General features: G+C 37.3%; 2 protein-coding genes and 1 long non-coding RNA gene across 5 annotated transcripts in view; 1 reads left to right on the top strand and 2 right to left on the bottom strand.

Annotated features, from left to right (window-relative positions):
- Window positions 1-20,714, top strand: part of LOC101742542 (sodium-dependent neutral amino acid transporter B(0)AT3) — a 36,901-nt gene extending 16,187 nt beyond the window's left edge. For 2 of the 3 annotated variants that reach the window (XM_062674400.1, XM_004927232.4), the window contains 9 exons: window positions 336-577; window positions 1,668-1,818; window positions 2,621-2,822; window positions 3,804-3,963; window positions 4,532-4,694; window positions 12,029-12,229; window positions 14,391-14,477; window positions 16,742-16,815; window positions 17,633-20,714. In XM_062674400.1, the coding sequence (XP_062530384.1) occupies window positions 336-577; window positions 1,668-1,818; window positions 2,621-2,822; window positions 3,804-3,963; window positions 4,532-4,694; window positions 12,029-12,229; window positions 14,391-14,477; window positions 16,742-16,813 (1,278 nt within the window). In that variant the 3' untranslated portion in view covers window positions 16,814-16,815; window positions 17,633-20,714. The remainder of the gene's footprint in view (window positions 1-335; window positions 578-1,667; window positions 1,819-2,620; window positions 2,823-3,803; window positions 3,964-4,531; window positions 4,695-12,028; window positions 12,230-14,390; window positions 14,478-16,741; window positions 16,816-17,632) is intronic. The other variant, XM_062674401.1, reaches the window with a different exon arrangement.
- On the bottom strand, window positions 6,553-10,629 carry LOC100462952 (antennal esterase). The gene is made up of 3 exons (NM_001190368.1): window positions 10,468-10,629; window positions 7,851-9,085; window positions 6,553-6,736 (listed from the first exon to the last, which is right to left on the bottom strand). The coding sequence occupies exons 1-3, from the start codon at window positions 10,627-10,629 to the stop codon at window positions 6,553-6,555; spliced, it is 1,581 nt and encodes a 526-aa protein (NP_001177297.1).
- Window positions 13,240-16,772, bottom strand: LOC134200785 (uncharacterized). The gene is made up of 2 exons (XR_009975845.1): window positions 15,207-16,772; window positions 13,240-14,488 (listed from the first exon to the last, which is right to left on the bottom strand). It is a non-coding gene; the product is annotated as an uncharacterized LOC134200785 (long non-coding RNA).
- Window positions 20,715-20,978: the final 264 nt, after the last annotated feature.

Genomic DNA, 20,978 nt, shown 5'->3' with positions numbered 1-20,978 from the left:
GCACACAGCCCACTTGATGTTGATTACTGGAGCCCATAGACATCTACAACGTAAATGCGCCACACACTTTAAGATATAAGTTCTAAGATCTCAAGTATAGTTACAACGGCTGCCTCACCATTCAAACCGAAACGCATTACTGCTTCACGGCAGAAATAGGCAGGGTGGTGGTACCTACCCGTGCGGACTCACAAGAGGTCCTACCATCAGTTGAAATACCGCCCCTAGCGGCAAACGTAAGCAAACGTTCCAACTCCATAAAAACTCGAGTTAACTTTTACGCTATCGAAAACGTTAAAGAACTCGCACTAAGCACAGTGAACTTCGTTTTTCAGCTGGAAAAACTTCTGGATCCAACCGTCTGGTTGGATGCGGCCACTCAAGTGTTCTATTCCTTCGGTCTGGCTTTCGGTTCGCTGATCGCGTTCGGCTCGTACAACCCTCCCAACAACAACTGCGTGAGGGATGTGCTCCTCGTGTCCGTCTGCAACGCCCTCACCGCCATCTACGCCTCCGTGGTCATCTTCAGCATCCTCGGCTTCAAGGCGTACACCATGGTCGAAACCTGCATTACGAAGTGAGTACCATAGAATGACGCTAAGAATTAAATTTGGCCCAAACGATAAGACCCCTAGTGCATTCAGAAGAAGCGTAGCGACTGCACCAGTGTTCGAATCCCGCAGACAAGTGTAAATTTTTCTAATGATATATACGTACTTAACAAATGTTCAGGATTGACTTCCACGGTGAAGGTATAATGTATCGTGTTATAAAAATCAAATCGGCAGAATTATAATTTGCATAATTAATGGTGGCAGGACCTCTTGTGAGTCTGCACGGGTACCCTGCCTATTTCTGTCGTGAAGCAGTAATGCGTTTCGGTTTGAAGGGCGGGGCAACCGTTGTAGTTATACTTGAGACCTTAGAACTTGTATCTCAAGGTGGGTGGCGCATTTACGTTGTGGATGTATATGGGCTCCAGTAACCACTTAACACCAGGTGGGCTGTGAGCTCGTCCACCCAACTAAAGAATGAAACTAAGTCATCCTCTCCCAGGCTAAATTTAAAAAAAATTGTATGTTTGACTTGTTTGCTTTCGTAAGCCATATAACCGATTTTGATGAAACTGATTTTGGTGTTTTCATTAAATTAGCTTTTTTCAAATGAGGCTTGATTCTCATCAAGCCTCTCGTACTCAATGGTAGGCAGTGACTTGGCTCTGCCCCTGGCGTTCCTGACGTCCATGAGCGACGGTAACCATTCACCATCAGATGGGCCGTGCGCTCGGCTGCCTACACGGGCAATAAAAGCCATAAGAAAAAAGTAAAAAATACGCAATAGCGAAGCGTTACCGTGCTTAATTGGTTCTTCGTAATCTTTAGACAGATAATCTCAGTGGCGGATTAAAGGTCCAGAGGAACATCGAAATTTATGATTCCTCTCTGCCCTGGGAAATAGGCCAAATAGGAATAATCTATTATAGATTTAGATTATAGATCGGCATTTAGTTCTTAATCGTCGATATGTTATTTTCTTTATTGATTTACAAATTCTTAGCTCGCGCGCCCCTTGTAACTACACGCCACTAGGCACGTGCCTAGTTTGCCTTACGGATAGTCCGCCTCTGGATAATCTCTATCTCAAAAATTTCCATTTCATCGTTTTAGGGAAATTAAAGTGCTGGCTCTCAACCACATCGGCGGGTTCACGCTCAACTCCACTCAAGATTACTACCGCGAGGAGTATCCGAAGCTGAACGAGACCCTCGTGGCTGCCTTCAACTTGACCGGCTGCACCATGAGCCGACAACTAGATGAGGTGATTCCCGAATTTTTCGTGTTCGAACGTGCAATACACAATCCTACTAATCCTACTAATATTATAAACGCGAAAGTTTGTAAGAATGGATGGATAAATGTTTATTACTCTTTCACATAAAAAGTACTGGATGGATTTGGATCAAGCTTTACAATAATATAGCTTACACATCAGAATAACACATAGGCTATATAATTTATAAGGATATTGTGTGAATTACCCAAAATATAACGATAAGTCTCAAGTAAGTTGGAAAAAAGTCTGCCATCTTATTTTCATAATCTATAGAATAGGTCGGGGAAAAAGTTTCTTCGCATTTTTTAAGAAAATTCACAACATTTTTTAATATAGTTTATTTACATTTAACTAAAGTATGTAGGTACCATTTTGTTTGATAACTTTTTGCCATCTTGTAGGTAGGAACATGATCCCATTGCTATAGAAATTTTTGGGGCTTCTAATCAAAATACCGCGACAATTGGTTTTGGCAGTCCTCTCGTGATGTTAACCTGACACTGCCTAAGAATTCTGAAGAGACCGAAACAGGTGGAAATCTAAAGGTGCTAGGTCAGGACTATACAGCGGATGCATTAACACCTCCCAGCCAACCTCTCTTAATTTTTGCTGAGTGGCTAAAGATGTGTGAGGTCTAGCGTTATCATGATGAAAAACCACACCTCTTCTGTTGATAAATTCTGGCCAGTTTCTCTCAACTTCTTGCTTTAATCTCATCAGTTGTTCGCAGTAGCGTTCAGAATCGATGGTCCTGCCTGGTGGTAACAGCTATAAATCTTCATTACAGGCTGCCGAAGGTACAGGGCTGGCCTTCATAGTGTTCACGCAGGCGATTCTGAAGCTGACTCCAGCTCCGTTCTGGTCCATAATCTTCTTTCTGATGCTGCTGTCCCTGGGTCTGGGCAGCCAGATTGGTATCATGGAAGGGATGCTGTGCACCATTTTCGATATTGACTTCTTCAAACGACTCAGCAAGCCAGTTATAACCGGTGAGGATATTTCGCCTTTTTTATTTTTTATTGCCCGAATAGACAGACGAGCTTACGGCCCACCTGATGGTGAGTGTTTACCGTCGCCCATGGACTTCAGCAATGCCAGGGGCAGAGCCAAGCCGCTGCCTACCGCTTTACCGAACGAAGTGTTAGTATTGACACGTATATATCAAAGTTGAGATCCCGCAGGTAGGCAACAATTGTTCAAACATCTTCAGTCTCCGAATCTCACAGGACCCTTGAGACGCGGGAATTTTGATTTGAATTTCGTTTTATTCTAAATCGACGTAAGCGCCAATTGACGTGTACGAGTGACTTTCACAGTGAAGGTATAATAAAAAATAAAAAAACCCTCAAAATTTGAAAATCTGTTCAATTACCGGTGACAGACATTGTCCGGCCTATTTCTGTCGCAGAACAGTAATACGTTCCTGTGTGGAGGGCAAGGTAACCGTTGTCCACTTGTGACTGGACCTCGTGTCTAAAGGTGACGGAATCAGGAGGTTCAGATATCTGTAAGCTCTGGTGACCGCTAAACATCGAGTAGGTCATAAGCCCCTTCGTGTAATCATACATCCACATACGGGTAACGTCATAGCGGAAAGCCTTCTTGAAGGTCACGACCCTCAGATTTGATGAACGTACCCAAAATTCTCAGCATCCTGAATCGAAAGAAAGTTAATTCTTCAAATTTTTGGCGTATATTTTTCATTGCTTAGATGAGAGGACGAGCTCACAGCCCACATGGTGTTAAGTGGTTAATGGAACCCATAGACATCTACAACGTAAATGCGCCACCCACCTTGAGACATAAGCTCTAAGGTCTCAGTATAGTTACAACGGCTGCCGCACCCTTCAAACCGAAACGCTTTACTGCTTCACGGCTGAAATACGCGGGGTGGTGGTACCTACCCGTGCGAACTCACAGGAGGTCCTACCACCAGTAAATAATTATGAATTACGTAAAATTCTGTTCAGGAATTGTCTGCTCGTTCTGTTTCCTCGTCGGTCTGATCTTCACGACCGGAGCCGGGGAGTACTGGCTGAAGATGTTTGATTCGTTCGCCGGCACCATAGGCCTGGTGGTCGTCGCTCTGCTGGAGATGGTCTCCGTGATCTACATATACGGACACGAAAGGTATTGTTTCCTTCCTTATAGTATTCTTTGTAATTTTCACGAGACATAGATACAATTAACCCGTTGAACGCCATACTGCCCACCAGTGGGCCTAGCGTACTATGTATACTATTGGGCCAAGCCGAAATCAGGGAATCAGTAATTTTCATCAACTTGAGATTTTTATTTTAAAATTAATGAAATGCGATAACTTGCATGGAAGATTTAAAACTCATGTCTCTAGGTAGACGGCGGTAATTACGTTGTCGATGTCCATGGACTCCGGTAATCACTGAACACCAGGCGGGCCGTGAGCCCATCTAAGCAATAAGTTAACTTTTTGGTCTTGAAGGCAGATTAATGTACCATATCTGAGTTCACTATGGACCATGGACGCAAGCAAGTTCCACCGTCAAGCTACTTACTGCCTTTTTTTTATTGCCCTTGTAGGCAGACGAGCATACTTCCCACCTGATGGTGAGTGGTTACCATCGCCCATGGACTTCAGCAAGGTTAGGGGCAGAGCCAAGCCGCTGCCTACCGCAAATGCTAACAATGACACTTTTAAAATCTCATCTGTCATGCGTAGGTTCAGCAACGATATATACGAGATGACCGGCTACCGGCCCGGGCTGTACTGGCAGGTGACTTGGCGCTACGTGGGGCCCTTCATAGTCACCTGCATCCTGTTCTCGTCACTGGTCTTCATGCTGATCAACCCGCCGACGTACGGCGCTTGGGATGCTAACGAGGTGGGAACTGCTTTTCGTCATCATTCATCATTATCCTGCCCTTTTCCCAGTCACCTGGGGTCAGCGCAACATGTTTTCTCCTTCCATACTCCTCTATCATATACCATTTCTTCGCTCACTCCCCTATTACCCATATCGTCTTTCACGCAATTCATCCATTTCTTCTTAGGTCTATATCTTCTTCTATATCCTTCCACATTCATAGTTAACACTCTCTTACCATCCTCATTTTCATTTCGTCTCATCACATGTCTATACCATCCCAAACGCGCACTCCTCAGCTTCTCTGTCACAGGTGCCACTTTCAGACTTCCTCTAACATATTCGTTCCATATTCTATCCATTCTCGTTACTTCACACATCCATCGCAACATTCCCATCTCTGCTGCATGCAATCGCCTTTTATCCTGAGGTGGGAACTGCTTTTATGAGGATTAAATCTAGGAAGCTTTAGATTGGCAGATCGGTGCATCAGCTCACAGCTGACCCGGTAATAAGTGGAATAGATATTCAACCAATTATTACTCCAAGGATCGAGAATTGAGAGGTCAAAAAACTCATATACCCACAGACAAGACCGTAATTTTCTCGCCGAATATCCTCAATGGGTTGCAATTCCGATCTGATGGTAGATTCAGCGATGGTAGTGCTAGCAAGCTCTCTTAGGCTGAGCCCCATGAGCTCGCCCAACCAGTTACGCTGTAGCCGGAACCTAACCTGTACCTAACCATAACAAAACAACATATCGTATGTTCGGTCAGTTGTCCACTAACCGGTCATTGTTCTGTTAGCAACGTCATCAGGTTTGAGCCCCGTGAGCACACCTACCAGTTAAGACGACGCTGATATAGTCTCTTAAGGCTATCAGCTTAAGTACGAAAAAAAAAAGTCCTCCAACCAGTAATCAGTAAAAACATGTAACCTCTATACGATTTATCTTAAAAGAGGTTAATATGTTATAAAGATGACATAAATGAAATTTTGAATATTGAATCATCAGAAGAAGGAACATTAGAAATATAAAAGAAATTTGAGAGTTTTGAAATATAAAAAACATACAAAAGTGGTGAAGCTTTAAATGTTGTTTCTCTTTATAGAGCAACTCAATTTGTGCTATAATTTTACTAAGCTAAACTGTATTTTGATGTAAATAAAATAATACATTATAAACATATAGTCAATGAATGAAATGTAAGTCATTGCTCAGGTTTGTCTACGTTTGCCGCTAGGGGCGCTGTTCCAACTCCATACAAATATGAGTTAACTTTTACTGTATCGAGAACGTTAAAAAACTCGCACTAAGCACACACGTGTCCACCCAGCGATCGAAAATCTTTAGGAAAATATTAAGATATGTTTGTTTCCATTATTATTGGGATATTTTGGAGGGAACGCGAAGAGTGTAGTTGAATGATATTTTTTTATGAATTAAGTATTTTTTCGAGTTTAAATGTGTAATAACAGAGGCTCATTAAATATTTAGCATCTGTGAAAGTGCACAAATGTGGGAAAATTAAACAAAGCCGTTGGGACATAACTTTTAACGTTCTTCCGAAAAATCTCCTGAAAAAGTTACAGTAAATAACCAAAATTTGACTGAGAATTTATTTCATCCCAATTGATTAAAGATTTAGATTAATCAACTTAATTTATTTCGTTTCATATCACTTTGCATATAATAAATTACATTTCTTATAATTACATAAGAAAATATTAGACTTGGCTCAAAGGTCTCATAACTACTAACTATCTAAAAAGAAAAAAAACGAAGTGATTTCCATATTTATTTATTCCTTTTATATTCGTCGTTAGATATTAAACTACCCTCTTTTCATTGCTGTGTATAATTTAGCTTCATCTACGAAAGGATTATATTTTTCATCCAATGCTGGCTCCAGAAATCTGCCCAATATTTCATTCTAGATTCGAACAGATTGTCCAGCATTTTCATCTCTACGTCTATGTTGAGATACGGTTGAGTACTTTCGGTTACAGGCACCCAGGCCACTGGCAGTAGATCGGTTCGACTTGGTGTTGGATTTCTGCAAAAAAGTAGGTTTATTTTTATCAGGAATTTTCCTGTCACTGTGTGGCTAAGCCACTGTGTAGCCAGGCCATTGAGTAGCCAAGCTTCATTGTAGTCAAAGCTCCGTGTAGCTAAGCCACAGTATAGCTAAGCATCTGAGCTACCCAGACATACTGTAGCTAAGTCAATTTGTATCCAACCTACTGTGTTGCTAAGACACATCGGAGCTAATTCACTCTCTGGTTAAGCCATTGTGTAGCCAAGACCCATAGCGACAATAACACGAAAGAATTCTGAACGATAAGGTTCAGCTCGTCCGAATAGAAACTAATTTGCCCTTGATCTCGCAACGAGCTTAGAGTTCAGTAGAAGTCGTAGAACCTTAGATTCCGATCTCCCTAACCACAAAATAGGAGACAATTACAGCTTAAAAGGCACCGGGAACTAAGATTTGTAGTCAAGAGAGGCTCAACACAAGCTATTTACTTATGTATATAGAATGGAGTTACCGTACTATGACTACAACATTTCGACCAGTTGCCAAAAGGTTAACAAAATACACCAGATTTGATACCTCCAAATTTTTGCTATAACAGCGCGTCCTTTTTGCCAGAGATTATATTCCCATAGGAGGCGATGTCTACCCCTATATATACCCGAGTGTAACGAAATCACAATATGACATGTACTATGAACTAATGAACTAAGTATGTCGGTGATTTTTGTTTTCTTTCGGATAACCTCGTTTCTATTTATCGTTTACCGAAATTACAATTGGACCCAATTCCAATTTCGTTCAAAATAGCTTGCTGAAAGACTTGGAACTATGATAGGCAGTGGCTTGGCTCTGCCCCTGGCATTGCTGACGTCCATGAGCGACGGTGACCACTTACCATCAGGTGGGCCGTATGCTCGTCTGCCTACGAAGGCAATAAAAACTGGCGGAGCTGCTTTACCGTCCACGTCTCGGCTCCACATGGCATAAGTAGTAGGACACATATCTGGTAGGACGCACTGATTGAATACCTGATTACTTTTGTTTACAAGCATTGTGGTATGGCCGACGGTAAGATTCTACGCAATCTTCCCATCAGAGAACACGAACGTTAGTAAATATAAACATTTCTCACCCGAACTTCACGAAGTTGGCCCACATACTAGTCATTCTTTTCCTAAGTAACTGTTGCTCATCAGAATTGCCTTGTTGTTCCGTTTCGAATAAATATTGGAGCTCTTCGGTGTGATAAGCCCCCACACCAGGCACGTCCTTGAAGGGACTTCCGCCAGTATACGAAAATACATACTTGTAAATCTTCTTCAGCCCTTTTCGGAGGTAGTTCTTAATTGACCATTCGACTGGGTAGTTCAACATGAAATCCGAACTGAAATCGCTTAGTTGTACATTAAATTCTTTTAGCTCCTTGGCGGTCAGACTACCATTCTTGCCTAAATAAAAGGCTTGAGTATTGTTAGATAGCTGATCTAGATCGTTCTCGCTTAGCACGAAATTATTTACGAATTTCTCTCGGAACACATTCGCCAGTCGCTCATAAAACTCTTCAGATTGGTTAGCGAATCTCGCGAAGTTTTCATTACTATTGTGACCTATCAAAACGGCTATGTCGTCACGTTTTACGAAATCCAAATGGAACGGGTCTTGAGTTATGAAATTCTCGGAACCGTTCATAGTTTTTTCTTTACACGCTCCTAGCTTCAAACCGATATCTTTGGCAGCTTTCACAACTGTTAGACTGTCTCTTGTGGCCAGACATTTCAGGGCGTCTTTGGTATTATTGGTGGAGCATCCCAATTGCCCTGATAGTTTAATCGCTGCGTTCAAATCACTTTTGACAAACGCCCCTTCGGCATACATCGAGCCGCTCTGTATGATTACTTTATCAAACAGCTTAACATCTGATGAGTACATGTGGAGGTCGACGGCTCCTCCTCCGTAACTCTGACCTCCAATCGTCACTTTACTCTTATCACCTCCAAAATCGCCAATGTTAGCTTGGACCCATTTCAAGGCGGTTACCTGGTCTTTCAAGCCTTGGTTACCTGGAACTTCTTCGTCCAAACAGAGAAAGCCATACGGCCCGAGTCGGTAATTGACTGTGACCACGATAATACCGTGTTGGGTGAGATGTTTGCCACCGTATTCGCCAGCGCTTCCGATTTTGAAACCTCCACCGTGGAACCAAACGAAAACCGGCACAGTTTGAGTGGCATTGGCATTTTCGGGCACGTATATATTGAGGGTGAGGCATTGTTGCGTACCCCCGATGACGCGGCCAACTTGCGGACATCTTGTTGATGGGTTGGAAGCTTCAAAAGGTGCCTCGAAGTATGGATAGGGAAGTGAATTCTGAAAAGAATTGTTAAGAAATTAAGGAATAATAATAAAACATACATATTTATGGCTGTACTGCTTTCGTCGCTTCGTCGCAGTACCGAACTTTGAACCGGAGGTAGTTAACAATTTTTGACATTCGACATTTATGTTTTATTGACATTTAAATGAAATTAAACGTAAATGTATGTAAATATTGTTACACCGGTAAGAGTAACGCCATCTATCGCTGAATAGTCGAACGAATATCGAAGGAGAGTTACAACTCCTTCGAGAATTACAACGCCATTGACCAAGCAACAATCTATTAAAAGATAGCGGAAACTACGACTAGAGATGTGTAGAATATTCTCGATAATTCTAGGGATGTCGTATCGACTATAAAAGCGTTGTAGGGATGGCACGCAGTCAGTCAGTAATCGGAACTACTCGAAGCGAAACAGCGAACGAATCACCTGAAGCGAAGCAGAACAAGCGAATTGGAAGTTTTAAAGTGTTTGTTGAGTGTTTTAAAGTGTTTAAGTGTTCTAAGTGTTGAATACAGTTTTTATGTTGTACTTTGGTAAAATTGTATTTATCCCGAACCTAGTGTTAGCAAATTATCTCAGGTTGAGTCCGTGAGCTCACATATCCGTCCGCGAGAATCTGGAATACCCCCTTAAGATACCAGCAAATAGATAAGGGAAAAAAAGAGAAAAGCAAGTGATATAGAAACACATAATGTGTAAGTTACAAACAAAACGGATAGATGCATACTTTTAACCGACTTCAAAAAAGGAGGAGGTTCTCAATTCAACTTTGAGGTTTTTTTAATGTTTGTTACCTCATCACTTTTGACTGGGTGAATAGATTTTGATGATTCTTTTTTTATTAAAAAGCTGATGTTTCCCCTGTGGTCCCATTACAATTTAGTCCAGTTCTGATAATGGTATCCATGACAAAACCATATAAGTCTTAAATTTGCATTAAGTACGTGCGCAACAAATAGATGAATAAATCAATAACTTATACCTATATATCACGCCAACCGATTTTGATGAATATGTTTTTGGTGAATATTAATTTATTTTGGTATATATTTTTTTTCTATTTGAAGTCTATTTTTGTTAAGGCGTGTCTATTTACAATTACCTATAAATATTGTTTTTAACACTAAACATAACATTGACCCATTTCGAACTTTTACATTGAAAATGCACGTATCATCTTATTGCTTTTGCACGATTCACTTCATGACTTTTGTTTTACCAATTAATCTACAGTTATTATACTTTTTTTTGTTTAGAGTAATATTTTTCGTATACCATTATCTATCCGCTATTGTAGAAATCGGTACCAGTAAGTGTTGGTATGATTAGTGTTAAAGTCAAATCCAAATGCGAAATATCTCAACTCACCCCAAATGGACGTCCGTCATCGACTTTAGCGTATGGTATACCTAAAAATTCAGCGCCATAATTGTTTCTATGTCCCCGCACTACACCAATTCGCGTTTTCAATTCAACATATTCAAAGCATCGAACGTAATTAAATAACAACAGAAAAAACGCTAAATGCATCGTGCAAGAATACTGTGACTGAATCTGTAAAGAGATTGTGCGATGAATAATAAGTAGAAGGGAACTTTAAGTGACGTTAAATACGTATATAACGCTGTTATTTAGCTGTGAAAGCGTATTAGGCTGTGACGATAAAACAATTAATACGATAAAAAAGGTAAACGTACTCTTTCCATCTCTTTTAAATCGTGCTCTTACCAAAGTATAAAAATCGAAATACTAAAAAATTTGAAAAATTTCAATTACATTTTTGACGTTTACAAAAAAAATTAGAATTTTTGGTTATGCCACTTCAATTCTAAAGGTGCGAAATATACTCATTAGAATCATAGGGTCGATACTTGTGACTTAACGATTTTGGCACTAGTCTTCTTCTTCTTATCTTATCCCGCATTGTATGGAGTCGATACTTATCACCCTTCTTGGGACATATCTCCAGTACTATATGCATTGCAACATACCGTTGCTAAAAACATTCTGTTTCTTCATTTGGTGTTTTTTTTATTTTTTTATTTTACTTCATTGTTACACTAAGTTCTTTTAAAAGATTTTCCAATACCATAAAGATAAAATGATCACATTTTATTAGTTTTTATTATTATTGTATTTTTATATAAAAGTCTCTTTATCTACAGGACTAGCCAATGCATATCACTAGTATCAGAAAATATCGTCTGTTATTTATCGATACAGACCTGTGATTGAGCCACGGTCTATGCGCCGCCTCGAACAAGGAAAATATCGTGTTTTATTAATAACTTTATCGCGACAGCATAAGGGACTTTTTTCGAACCTGTTTTCTTGTAAAGTTTAATCACACTTCATTGATTTCTCGGATTTTTTGTGACAAAGAAAACAAAGATCATGGTAATATTATGTGTAAACTATAACTCTACATGAGTTGAATCGTGATTTAAAAAAACCAAACATTTAAAATGACATTATTTTGACTATATCGAATTCTTAATGAGTGTTTTGGTTCTATCGATCGTGAATAATGATAGTCCTCTTATAACCGGCTTACAATACTCGGGTGAATTGTAATGAACTAGCGGCCTGCTCCAACTTCGCTCGGGTCTATAACAAAATAATTAAAATTATAATGCACACACCTCTATTATATTGGTGGTAGGACCTCTGTGAGTCCGCACGGGTAGGTAACACCACCCTACCTATTTCTGCCGTGAAGCAGTAATGCGTTTCGGTTTGAAGGGTGGGGCAGCCGTTGTAACTATACTAGAGACCTCAAGGTGGGTGGCGCTATTTACGTTGTAGATGTCTATGGGCTCCGGTAGCCACTTCACACCGGGTGAGCTGTGAGCTCGTCCACCCATCTAAGCAATAAAAAACCTACGTAGAATTCCAAAATACATAATATAATCACTTTATTCATATGCAGGGTCGCGTTGTAAAAACCCCGTATCCAACATGGGTGCTATTCATCGCAATACTGATGATCCTGGCCGGTGTCCTGCCAATACCTGCCGTGCTCCTGCTGAGAAGGTTCCAGTGCCTCGCCTTCGACGTGGACATTCACCAGGGTTCCATCCGACGTATAGAAACCACAGTTTCGACTAAGGAGATGATGAGCGACCAAGATGTATGTAGTTACAGCCTTCGCCGTATAACAATAAAGTTTAAATTTGTCTGATTTCAGTCCTACAGTAAACCAGAGGTAAACAACTCGATTTAAATATTTTCATGTAGTTCTCAATTAATCAAAAACCTATAACGGTTACAAACTACTTTGATTAATATGAATTTGAAATAAATTCCTTTGCCTTTGTCACTTTAGACGTTTAAACACTAGTGACATTGACAGGTAATTAATTAACTAACGACAAATCTACCTACTTATTTTACATATGGCCAAATTTAATGAACTGAAGATTCTTTCTGATTTACTTGCTGTTTTTCTTACATACTTTGACAATCAGATTTTACATTAACAGCTAATAATTCTTAAACTACCTTTTACAATTTGTTGTTGTTCCCGCGATTTTTTTTTCAACATTATTTCCGATGTTTTAATTACAAAAGTAGTTTTGCAAAGAAATTTAAGTTTAGATAATCTAATTTAACTTAAAGTTAACTTAAATTTGGTCACGCGTAAAACTTGTATAATAGTTGCTAAAAGTTAATGTTTCTCTATGTTCGCTAGAAAGGCTAATTGTGTGACTGCTACTTTTGTTTCAATCCTTTTATCTACGAAATTAAAAACAAATAATTAAGAAAGTGAAGGTATTTCGATAAATAACGACACTGAGTTGAAAGACACTTCATCATTATTTTAAGTTAAAATTGGTAACTAAGTCAGGTCTTCCTGGTTACGATTTTAAATGCTATGTCTATCACAGTCTAATATAGTTATAGATATGACATATTACGGTCGAAATAAAAAAATCGATCTATAAACCAAAGCTGACAATAATGGCATCATTAGAAAGTTAATACATACATTACAATTAAAAAAAAAAAACACCTTTTGTTGTTAAAAGCTTTTATCGTTGATAAAGCTCGATTATATAAGCTCTGCTTGATTTCGGAAAATCTAACGCTATTTTGTAGACGTTAAAAGCCAGAGTTGCTTGATAACAAAAAGACAATTCATTAGCTCATTTCTTTTTTATTAACAATACTAAAAATACATAAAAAATAGTAACATTTTAGATTAATTGAACATTTGTATAAAAAACATGAATGGACAAAGGACGTAGAATATAATTGGCAACCTAATATAAAAATACTTTTAGTTTACTTTTCTTTAAATAAATTTGCCCTTGGCTTGTTAAAACCCGTGGTACTTATTTTTTAAAAAAGGGCTTCCATAGTTAATATATTTAATAGACTTCTGTTAAATTACATCCGGAACCAGCTTGGCCATAACTCTGACATTGACAACATCTATTATAGATGACAGAAAATAGATGCACTTGAGTTGGTTGCAGGTGTATTTCCGTACCAAGAAAAAGGTTGAAACTGAATTCATTTAACAAATAAATAATTAAAAAACGAATTATATACCGCTCCTTCGTCCACTCATGGATTTTAAACAGTGGTATTCGAAAAACAGGGTATCATTGACTCATTTCATTTGGGTTTCAACTAGGGTTGCCAGCAACTGTACTTTAACTATGCACTTTATTCCATTCTGTACTCTGATGGCACAATTCTAAATAATGGAAGTGTAAAACTTTCCCAAAGGTGCGGTCTCAAAATTCATAGTCAATAAAGTAATTACAGTAAAAGCTTCTTATTCGCACTTCCTTCATTCGCGGATAAAAAAAATGCGACCCAGTACGACTACAGACTTCTGTTTTCGCGAATTTAATCTGTACGTACACATAGGTAAAAAGTATTCCAATATGTAGGTATCGAATCCAATATCCTTTGTAAGCACGTCCTCAAATGAAATAATAAAAAAGTAAAATAGGCCTTATTACAAATATGCCTAAAGTATATTGTTAAATGATATGGCTTATAATCCCATATATGTAAATTACCATTCCATATTCACGGTTTCTGTATTCGCGACATAATTACAGAAGTCAGAACATATACGCTGCGACTAAAGAGCTTTTACTGTATAAATAGCTTAAACACACACAATTATTTAACGGGCTATCCACAGATTCCACAATTAACGAGTTCCCGTTAAATAATAGTCTGTGGAATGTCGCGATAGTAGAAATCGATTATTAAGAGCTGGCAACCCTGGTCACGACTAACACTCGCACGTGTGCTTGCCGGTCGGTGTGTAGGTTCTGTCGCCGGAGACCGCGCCCCCCGCCCCCGCGCAGCTCGTCGCGGAGGCCGCCAGCACTAAGTTCACTATCGGCGATTTTGACGTAAGCCAACACTGATGATGTGAAGCAAAAACGGGCCTTATTCAATCTGGATTAGGTGTATAATAGCGTTGCGTAACTGAATATCAATCGTGTTTTTTTTTTCACCATAAATTTTGGGAACATATTTTGTCCAATCGACGGAAACTACTTCCCTGGAGGTGGTAGGCAGTAAGTAACTTGGCCGTGCCTCTAACATTATTGTCGTCAATATGATTAAGGCGGGTTTTTAACTTTCTCGATCTCGTAAAAGTTAACTCAAATTTGTATGCAGTCGAGTACGTTAAAAAACTCGCATTAAGCACACTGAACATAATATTAACACACGAAGATAAGCGTAAATATTTCCGAGACACGTAATCTATAATCTGATAAAATTTTAAAAAATAAATCTACAAAAACTTTGATGAGTTGACAGTATATTCTCCCTCTCTCTCCCCCGACGCGAGTATAAATGTACTATGAATGTTGACGTCATTGTACATAATCTTCTCTATGCTTATCATTAAATTAAAACATCAATTAGTTCCTTATATGTGACGAGATTCGAACTTGTTCCTATTGGCCGACTGTATTTGTGTATGAGGTTTTTATGAGACAATATCTAACTCAAACAGAGGATTGGGCTCTTTTTGCGGAAACAACATCAGCAAGTGAAGGACAGGGTACTCTTGCACCGTCATAGAAATAAATAAAAGATCGAGCATGAAATAAATTAGCAAACTTACTCACCTACCAATCAAACACTACACACACAGACACACACACAGAAACGCATTCAAAAAACAAAATTGAATATACAGACACAACTCTAATATCATCCTTATTAATAATTCTAACTTTCTAACATGTCAAACACATATACTTAAGTAGAATAGAACTGAGGAGTACCCTCTCTGTGTATCATAAACTGTCAGTGGAAAAACAACCAATATAGATGGCGTTACTGTAGCAAGCGGTGTCATTTACAATATGGCGTCTTAAATGTTATTGTAACTTATAAACTCAGCACACTTCGCTTAGTTTACAACGGCTACATTTATATCGCATCACTGGCTATGCTAACGCTATTTTGGTGGGTTTCTGAGTTGTAATTTAATGTTTATAGCTGGTTTTTTTTTTTAACTTGTCTCCCATAAGACATAATTCTCCTTATCTCTCCTCCTCCTCCTTAATACTGTAGTACAAAAAAGTACAAAGCTAGGTAAGCCTGTGTTTCAAGACAGCCAACTAAAAACTCTTGCTATAATCTAGAATCTAAGAAAGTTTGAATTTAGAGAGAATCTTTTTTTAATGCCTAAGGAACAGTATTTAAAAAAAACGGTATTTCATATGTACCTAGATCTAGTTCCTAAATTTAACGAAATTAAAAATGAGTCCTGTATCGTTACCAAAATTTTTATATTATTTTCTATAAATTAATGTACCTTTAAGATGTGTAATTAACATTTACAAATGTTAAAAACCAAATCGCAAATTCACGGTCCAACGTTTAAAATCCGAACAGTTGCCATTTGTTTGAATTCAAATTATCCGAAATACATAGTAGGTATATTAAAATTAAGTTTGATAGTCTGCAAAATAATACGCCTTAAAAATACTACTGCCTAATAATATTGTCTAATAATTTACCATTTAAAAATTAGACCATATTCACATGCCAACTTGAACTAAATAGCAGATTGAAAGTTTTTAAACTATTAAAAATTTACTGTTAGTATAATCTGTGTCTGCAGATTAGCTAAATTGACATAGGACTTTGTGGCGGGAATGTGAGGAGTGAAGTTGTGTGATTTGTTTTATTTTGTCTATTTAGTGTTTCTTCGGGTTTAAATGCGTAATAACGGTGGTTTATTAACTGTTTAATATCTGTGAGAGTGCACAAACGTGGGAAAATGAGACAAAGTTGCTGGACGTAGCTTCTCGGGATCCTCCAAAAAGTCTACTGAAAAAATCTCAGTAAATGGCCACCATTTTACTGTAATTATTTTTCATCCATTAACATCTCTTTTCATTTAGTTTCATCCCAGTTGATTAATGTCTCAAATTAATCATCTTCATTTCATTTCACTCCATAATATCATTTTCCATAAAAATATGAATATAAATTAAAATAAGACATGACTTAAAGGTCTTAGTTACCAGGTCATAAAATGTATTTAAAAAAAAAAGCATAATAATATCTTGAAGCACCGGCTTTTGTAAAAATGTAATTAACTTGTAGAAAAAGTATGCTACTTGTATGCTGTAAATATGTCTTTGTGTAGTGTGTGGACAGCGGCGAGGAGAGAACGTCCAGACGCCTGCCAACGAGCATCGTGCGACGTACGAAGAAATAAATGTTTGTCTCGTTCTAATATATGCTGTTTTAAAACGCTTCTATTTTTTCGTTTATTTGCGTGTTTCTTCCGTGACAAATTTTTCGTTTTTGGCAACTTTATTTGAGGAAGTTGTAAACGAGGTGGCTTAATTTTACCATAAAAATTAGTTTAACTAATTACGGGTCTGAAATTAAATTAAAATGTCTTAGAGCCGATCCAATTATTATTGCATACGCTGATAGAATAGGATCTCACGCTGTTTTGTTAATAAGTTCGCTCTAATTCGATTTCAATTACAATTACAAAATGGAGTACATTGGATAATTCAAATGAAATTTCTTACATTTTGATATCGTGTAGTAACAGCGCTTTGCAAGCACGAGTTTCAGAATTTAAATATTTTACTTATATACTTAACACGTTTGCGTGAGCAACGTCTTACAACGTCGTGTTTTTAAAATTATGAAATGGCGCAACGTCATGTGACGGCCTCTAGATTATCATATTTATTTTGTCGGAACTTCTTGGACGTCTATTTTATGGGCAAATTCCTATGGCGCATCTACTTAGTGCCGTAAATTATTTGATTTTCATAGCCTACACCGCTGCGTTCCCTAAAAAAAAAACATCTTAAGATGTACGTGTTACGGCGGGACGTTTTTAGATGTTGCTAAGCTTTGTATGGGAAAAAGGTACGCCACAGTAGCAATATTCAAAAATGAGGTTGCTCACGCGAACATGGTGTCGTCATCAATTTACTTTTTAATTTTCATTTGTTAGGCACAAAGGTTCATAATTTACCTACGTTATATAAGAATTTACCTTCTTTTTTTCTAGGCCGATTCTGACAGTGACAGCTTCAATTCAAGCAGCGATGATGAGATAATTAACCTTAACAATGCCGGCCGTCTCGCCATGAAGCCGATCGGCCACAAACCGATCACATTCAAGATGGAAGTCATAGATGATTGACAAGAAAAAAGCACAGCCTATTTAATTAAATATTAGATAGCGAAAAAAATATATAGAATAGACGGCGCTAGGTACTTGTTGGCAATATCGATATGGCCGTCCTGGGCAGAAAACAATTTTTATTTGCTAAGGAAAAAGAGAATCTGTCTTTTTAATAAGTTTGTTTGTTGAACACGTAATGTACAGCAAAGTGGTCGTTAACATCTGCTTTCCGCGAGGTCGTTAGATCCTTATCATTTGTATGTTGCTTTCAACTGTGCTACATCACGGGCGGTATAAAAAACTATAGTTACATTTAATTCTACGACCGCGACCTGACGTAGAACGATTTGCCTACACCGCTTAAATATACACAAGCTTAAGGACATTTTTACTGGTGGTAGGACCTCTTGTGAGTCCGCATTCATTTCATTTAATTTCACTCCATATTATCATTTTTCATAAAAATAAGAATATATTAAAATAAGACATGACTTAAAGGTCTTAGTTACCTGGTCTAAAAATCCCTAAAAAAAAACGAGTCAATAAGCTTCGCGTATTCATGTTTAGTCGATATTGCCCAAGTAACTGTGCATGTTTATTCTCGCACTGTCGGAGATAAAAAATACAAAAAAGTACCTACTCTAATGTGCCATACACCTTATTAAATAGGTACACACTGTTGAAACATTAACACTAATCTAAAATTATGGCTTTAAAAATAAACAATAAATTCACTATGAATATTGATTAGGTATATCAAAAAAATAACAAGCTCCTTCGTTGATTATTTATAATAAAACAGATTAGTTGCAATTTTATTTATAATACACATTTTATTATTAAAAACATATTGGTAAAATAGACTATAAAATTAGGTTAGGAATTTTAAATAATGTTATTTAGTCAAAATTGATAGTGAATTTTAGAATCTATAAAATGTTTGACAGATCAATTGTTAAAATAGCGTCGTGTTGTATAGGTTGTCATTAAATATGAGCATTTATAACTTAATTTTACTTAATTTTCAAGGAGAAACAACGGAACCATACTAATTATTTAAAAAAACGATAGGTGTTAACTTTAGTAGAAACTTGAAAGCATTTGCGATGAATAGCTTTAAAATATATCACCCTTAGAGAATCTGTGTTATTTAAATCATTAGACTATATTGTCTCGTGTTGAAAAGGTCAATATTGTTGCTTGATGTTCTTTTAAAATGTTTCTAAAAACTTGCTTCAAATTCAAAACTCGTATGTCATAATAAAAAAAAATCAATAGGAGCGGCAGTAATAAGCAGGTAATTCAAATTTTTAAGTTCTCTACCTTTTCTCCATGGAGAGTAGAGGTAAGGAGAACCGTATTTGTGTGTGAAAAAGTGTCCGTTAAAATCTGCTAAATAAGGGAGACGCTTCAGTAGCAACCGGGTAAATTTAAAAAAAGGCGCTGAAAGTTATTAGATTAAGATAGAGAAATAAAAAAGGACGAAAGAACTGTAAGCACTACAAAATCACAAAAAGTATTTTATTTAAAGCTGATAAGAAAATGCAATCGATGTCTCCACTTTTTACCACAGCGATAATTTTAGGTTATATTGACGAAATTAGTTTAGACTACGTAAACATGTGAGGTCACTAACTACTCTAGTCATTAAATATATTAAATTTCCTAACTCAGCATACTTCAATCAGTTGTACAACTGCTCAATTCATATCATAATACCTTGTGCCTATGCTAGCGCCATCCTGGAGGATTATTGAACTGTTATTTAATACTGAAAGTGGGACACTTTTCCAAACTTCTCCTATGTGAGACGGTTCTCCTTACCTTTACCCTCCATACTTTTCTCTGCGTCACAGATAATATGACATTTAGTATGCCAATGCCCTTTAATAAAATTTTATGAAGAATCAAGAGCTATTCTCGGTACGTACTTTGTGCAGCTCTATCCACAGTATTGACCTTGATAAAATATATTAACATGAACCGTCACCACCGACTCATTTTAGTTCAGTCAGTTAAGGTAATACATAGGTGTACCTACATTTTTGGCATGCGATCTAATTTAAGATTAAAAACTACCATTCAATGCATTTTCTATTGCCTATTGAAGTAAACAAAAAAAAGATTATTTGAACGATGATCTGAAACCTGGTACACAAAAAATAATTTTAATTAACAGATAATTAATAATAAGATTTTACATTCATCGATCTATATATATAAAAATGAATTTTGGTCTTGAATTATTTGTGGAAGTCCAGCGAAGGTTTAAAAGGTTTACATAAATATGAAAATGCTTGGAATTAAATAAAAATAACAATTTTGTTTTTCCTTTGATGTGTCCCCCGTTGAATGGATTCCTTTTGTTTGTTTTAATTTTATTTTATACAAAAGTTTAGGTATTTTAAATATCGATTGAGGCACTACGAAGTCTGCCGGGTCAGCTAGTTAAACAATAAAAATGCAGAAAAAACTAGTCACAGATTTGTAGTATAGGATAGTTTGTTTGTTGAAGTGTAGAACGCACACGTCATTAAATTCAAGCGCTTAAAAAAGGATAATGTTAAACACAAAACAAAATGGAGGCGGGAAATAAAACGGTTTTGACAGGAGTTGGCATATTTACCACAGACGTTATATAAACTATACAAAGAAGGATAGGTACTGCAACTATTCATACTAAAATATATTTACTGTTACGTTTGACAATAGTTGTTACATATGCTTAACGTTTCTCCTAACTTTTAGAATAATTTTGCGGCGATAACGATCAGCAATTATAAGCTAATCGACTGTGTAACGCCCTTATTTAATTGATTATTGAAATGAGAGTGCTCAATGAAGAGCTGAACTATCACTTACGTAGTTAGTAACTGGATTACATCCTACCTAGTAATTGTAGACATTAAAATTAATAGATTAGATACATTTTCAAATGCAAAATAAAATATTGCTACGAAATATATTTCTGTCTTTTATTTTAAATTCCTTTCCAGAAAGTTCTCATCAAGTTTAAAGGCACAACAGAAGAACAACTTGATAAAATCGTTTTGAGTCATTAATAGACGTCTCGTGTGCACGCTCCACAGCTTCCACCATCCTGTGTGCTTAGTGCGAGTTTTTAACGTTCTCGATAACGTAAAAGTTAACTCAAATTTGTATGGATTTGGAACGTTCGCCTACGTTTGCCGCTAGGGGCGCTGTTCCTACTGCATAGAAATTTGAGTTA

Source organism: Bombyx mori, chromosome 20 (assembly GCF_030269925.1).
Source record: "Bombyx mori chromosome 20, ASM3026992v2".
NCBI lineage: Eukaryota > Metazoa > Arthropoda > Insecta > Lepidoptera > Bombycidae > Bombyx > Bombyx mori.
This window is presented reverse-complemented; position numbering and strand designations above follow the sequence as displayed.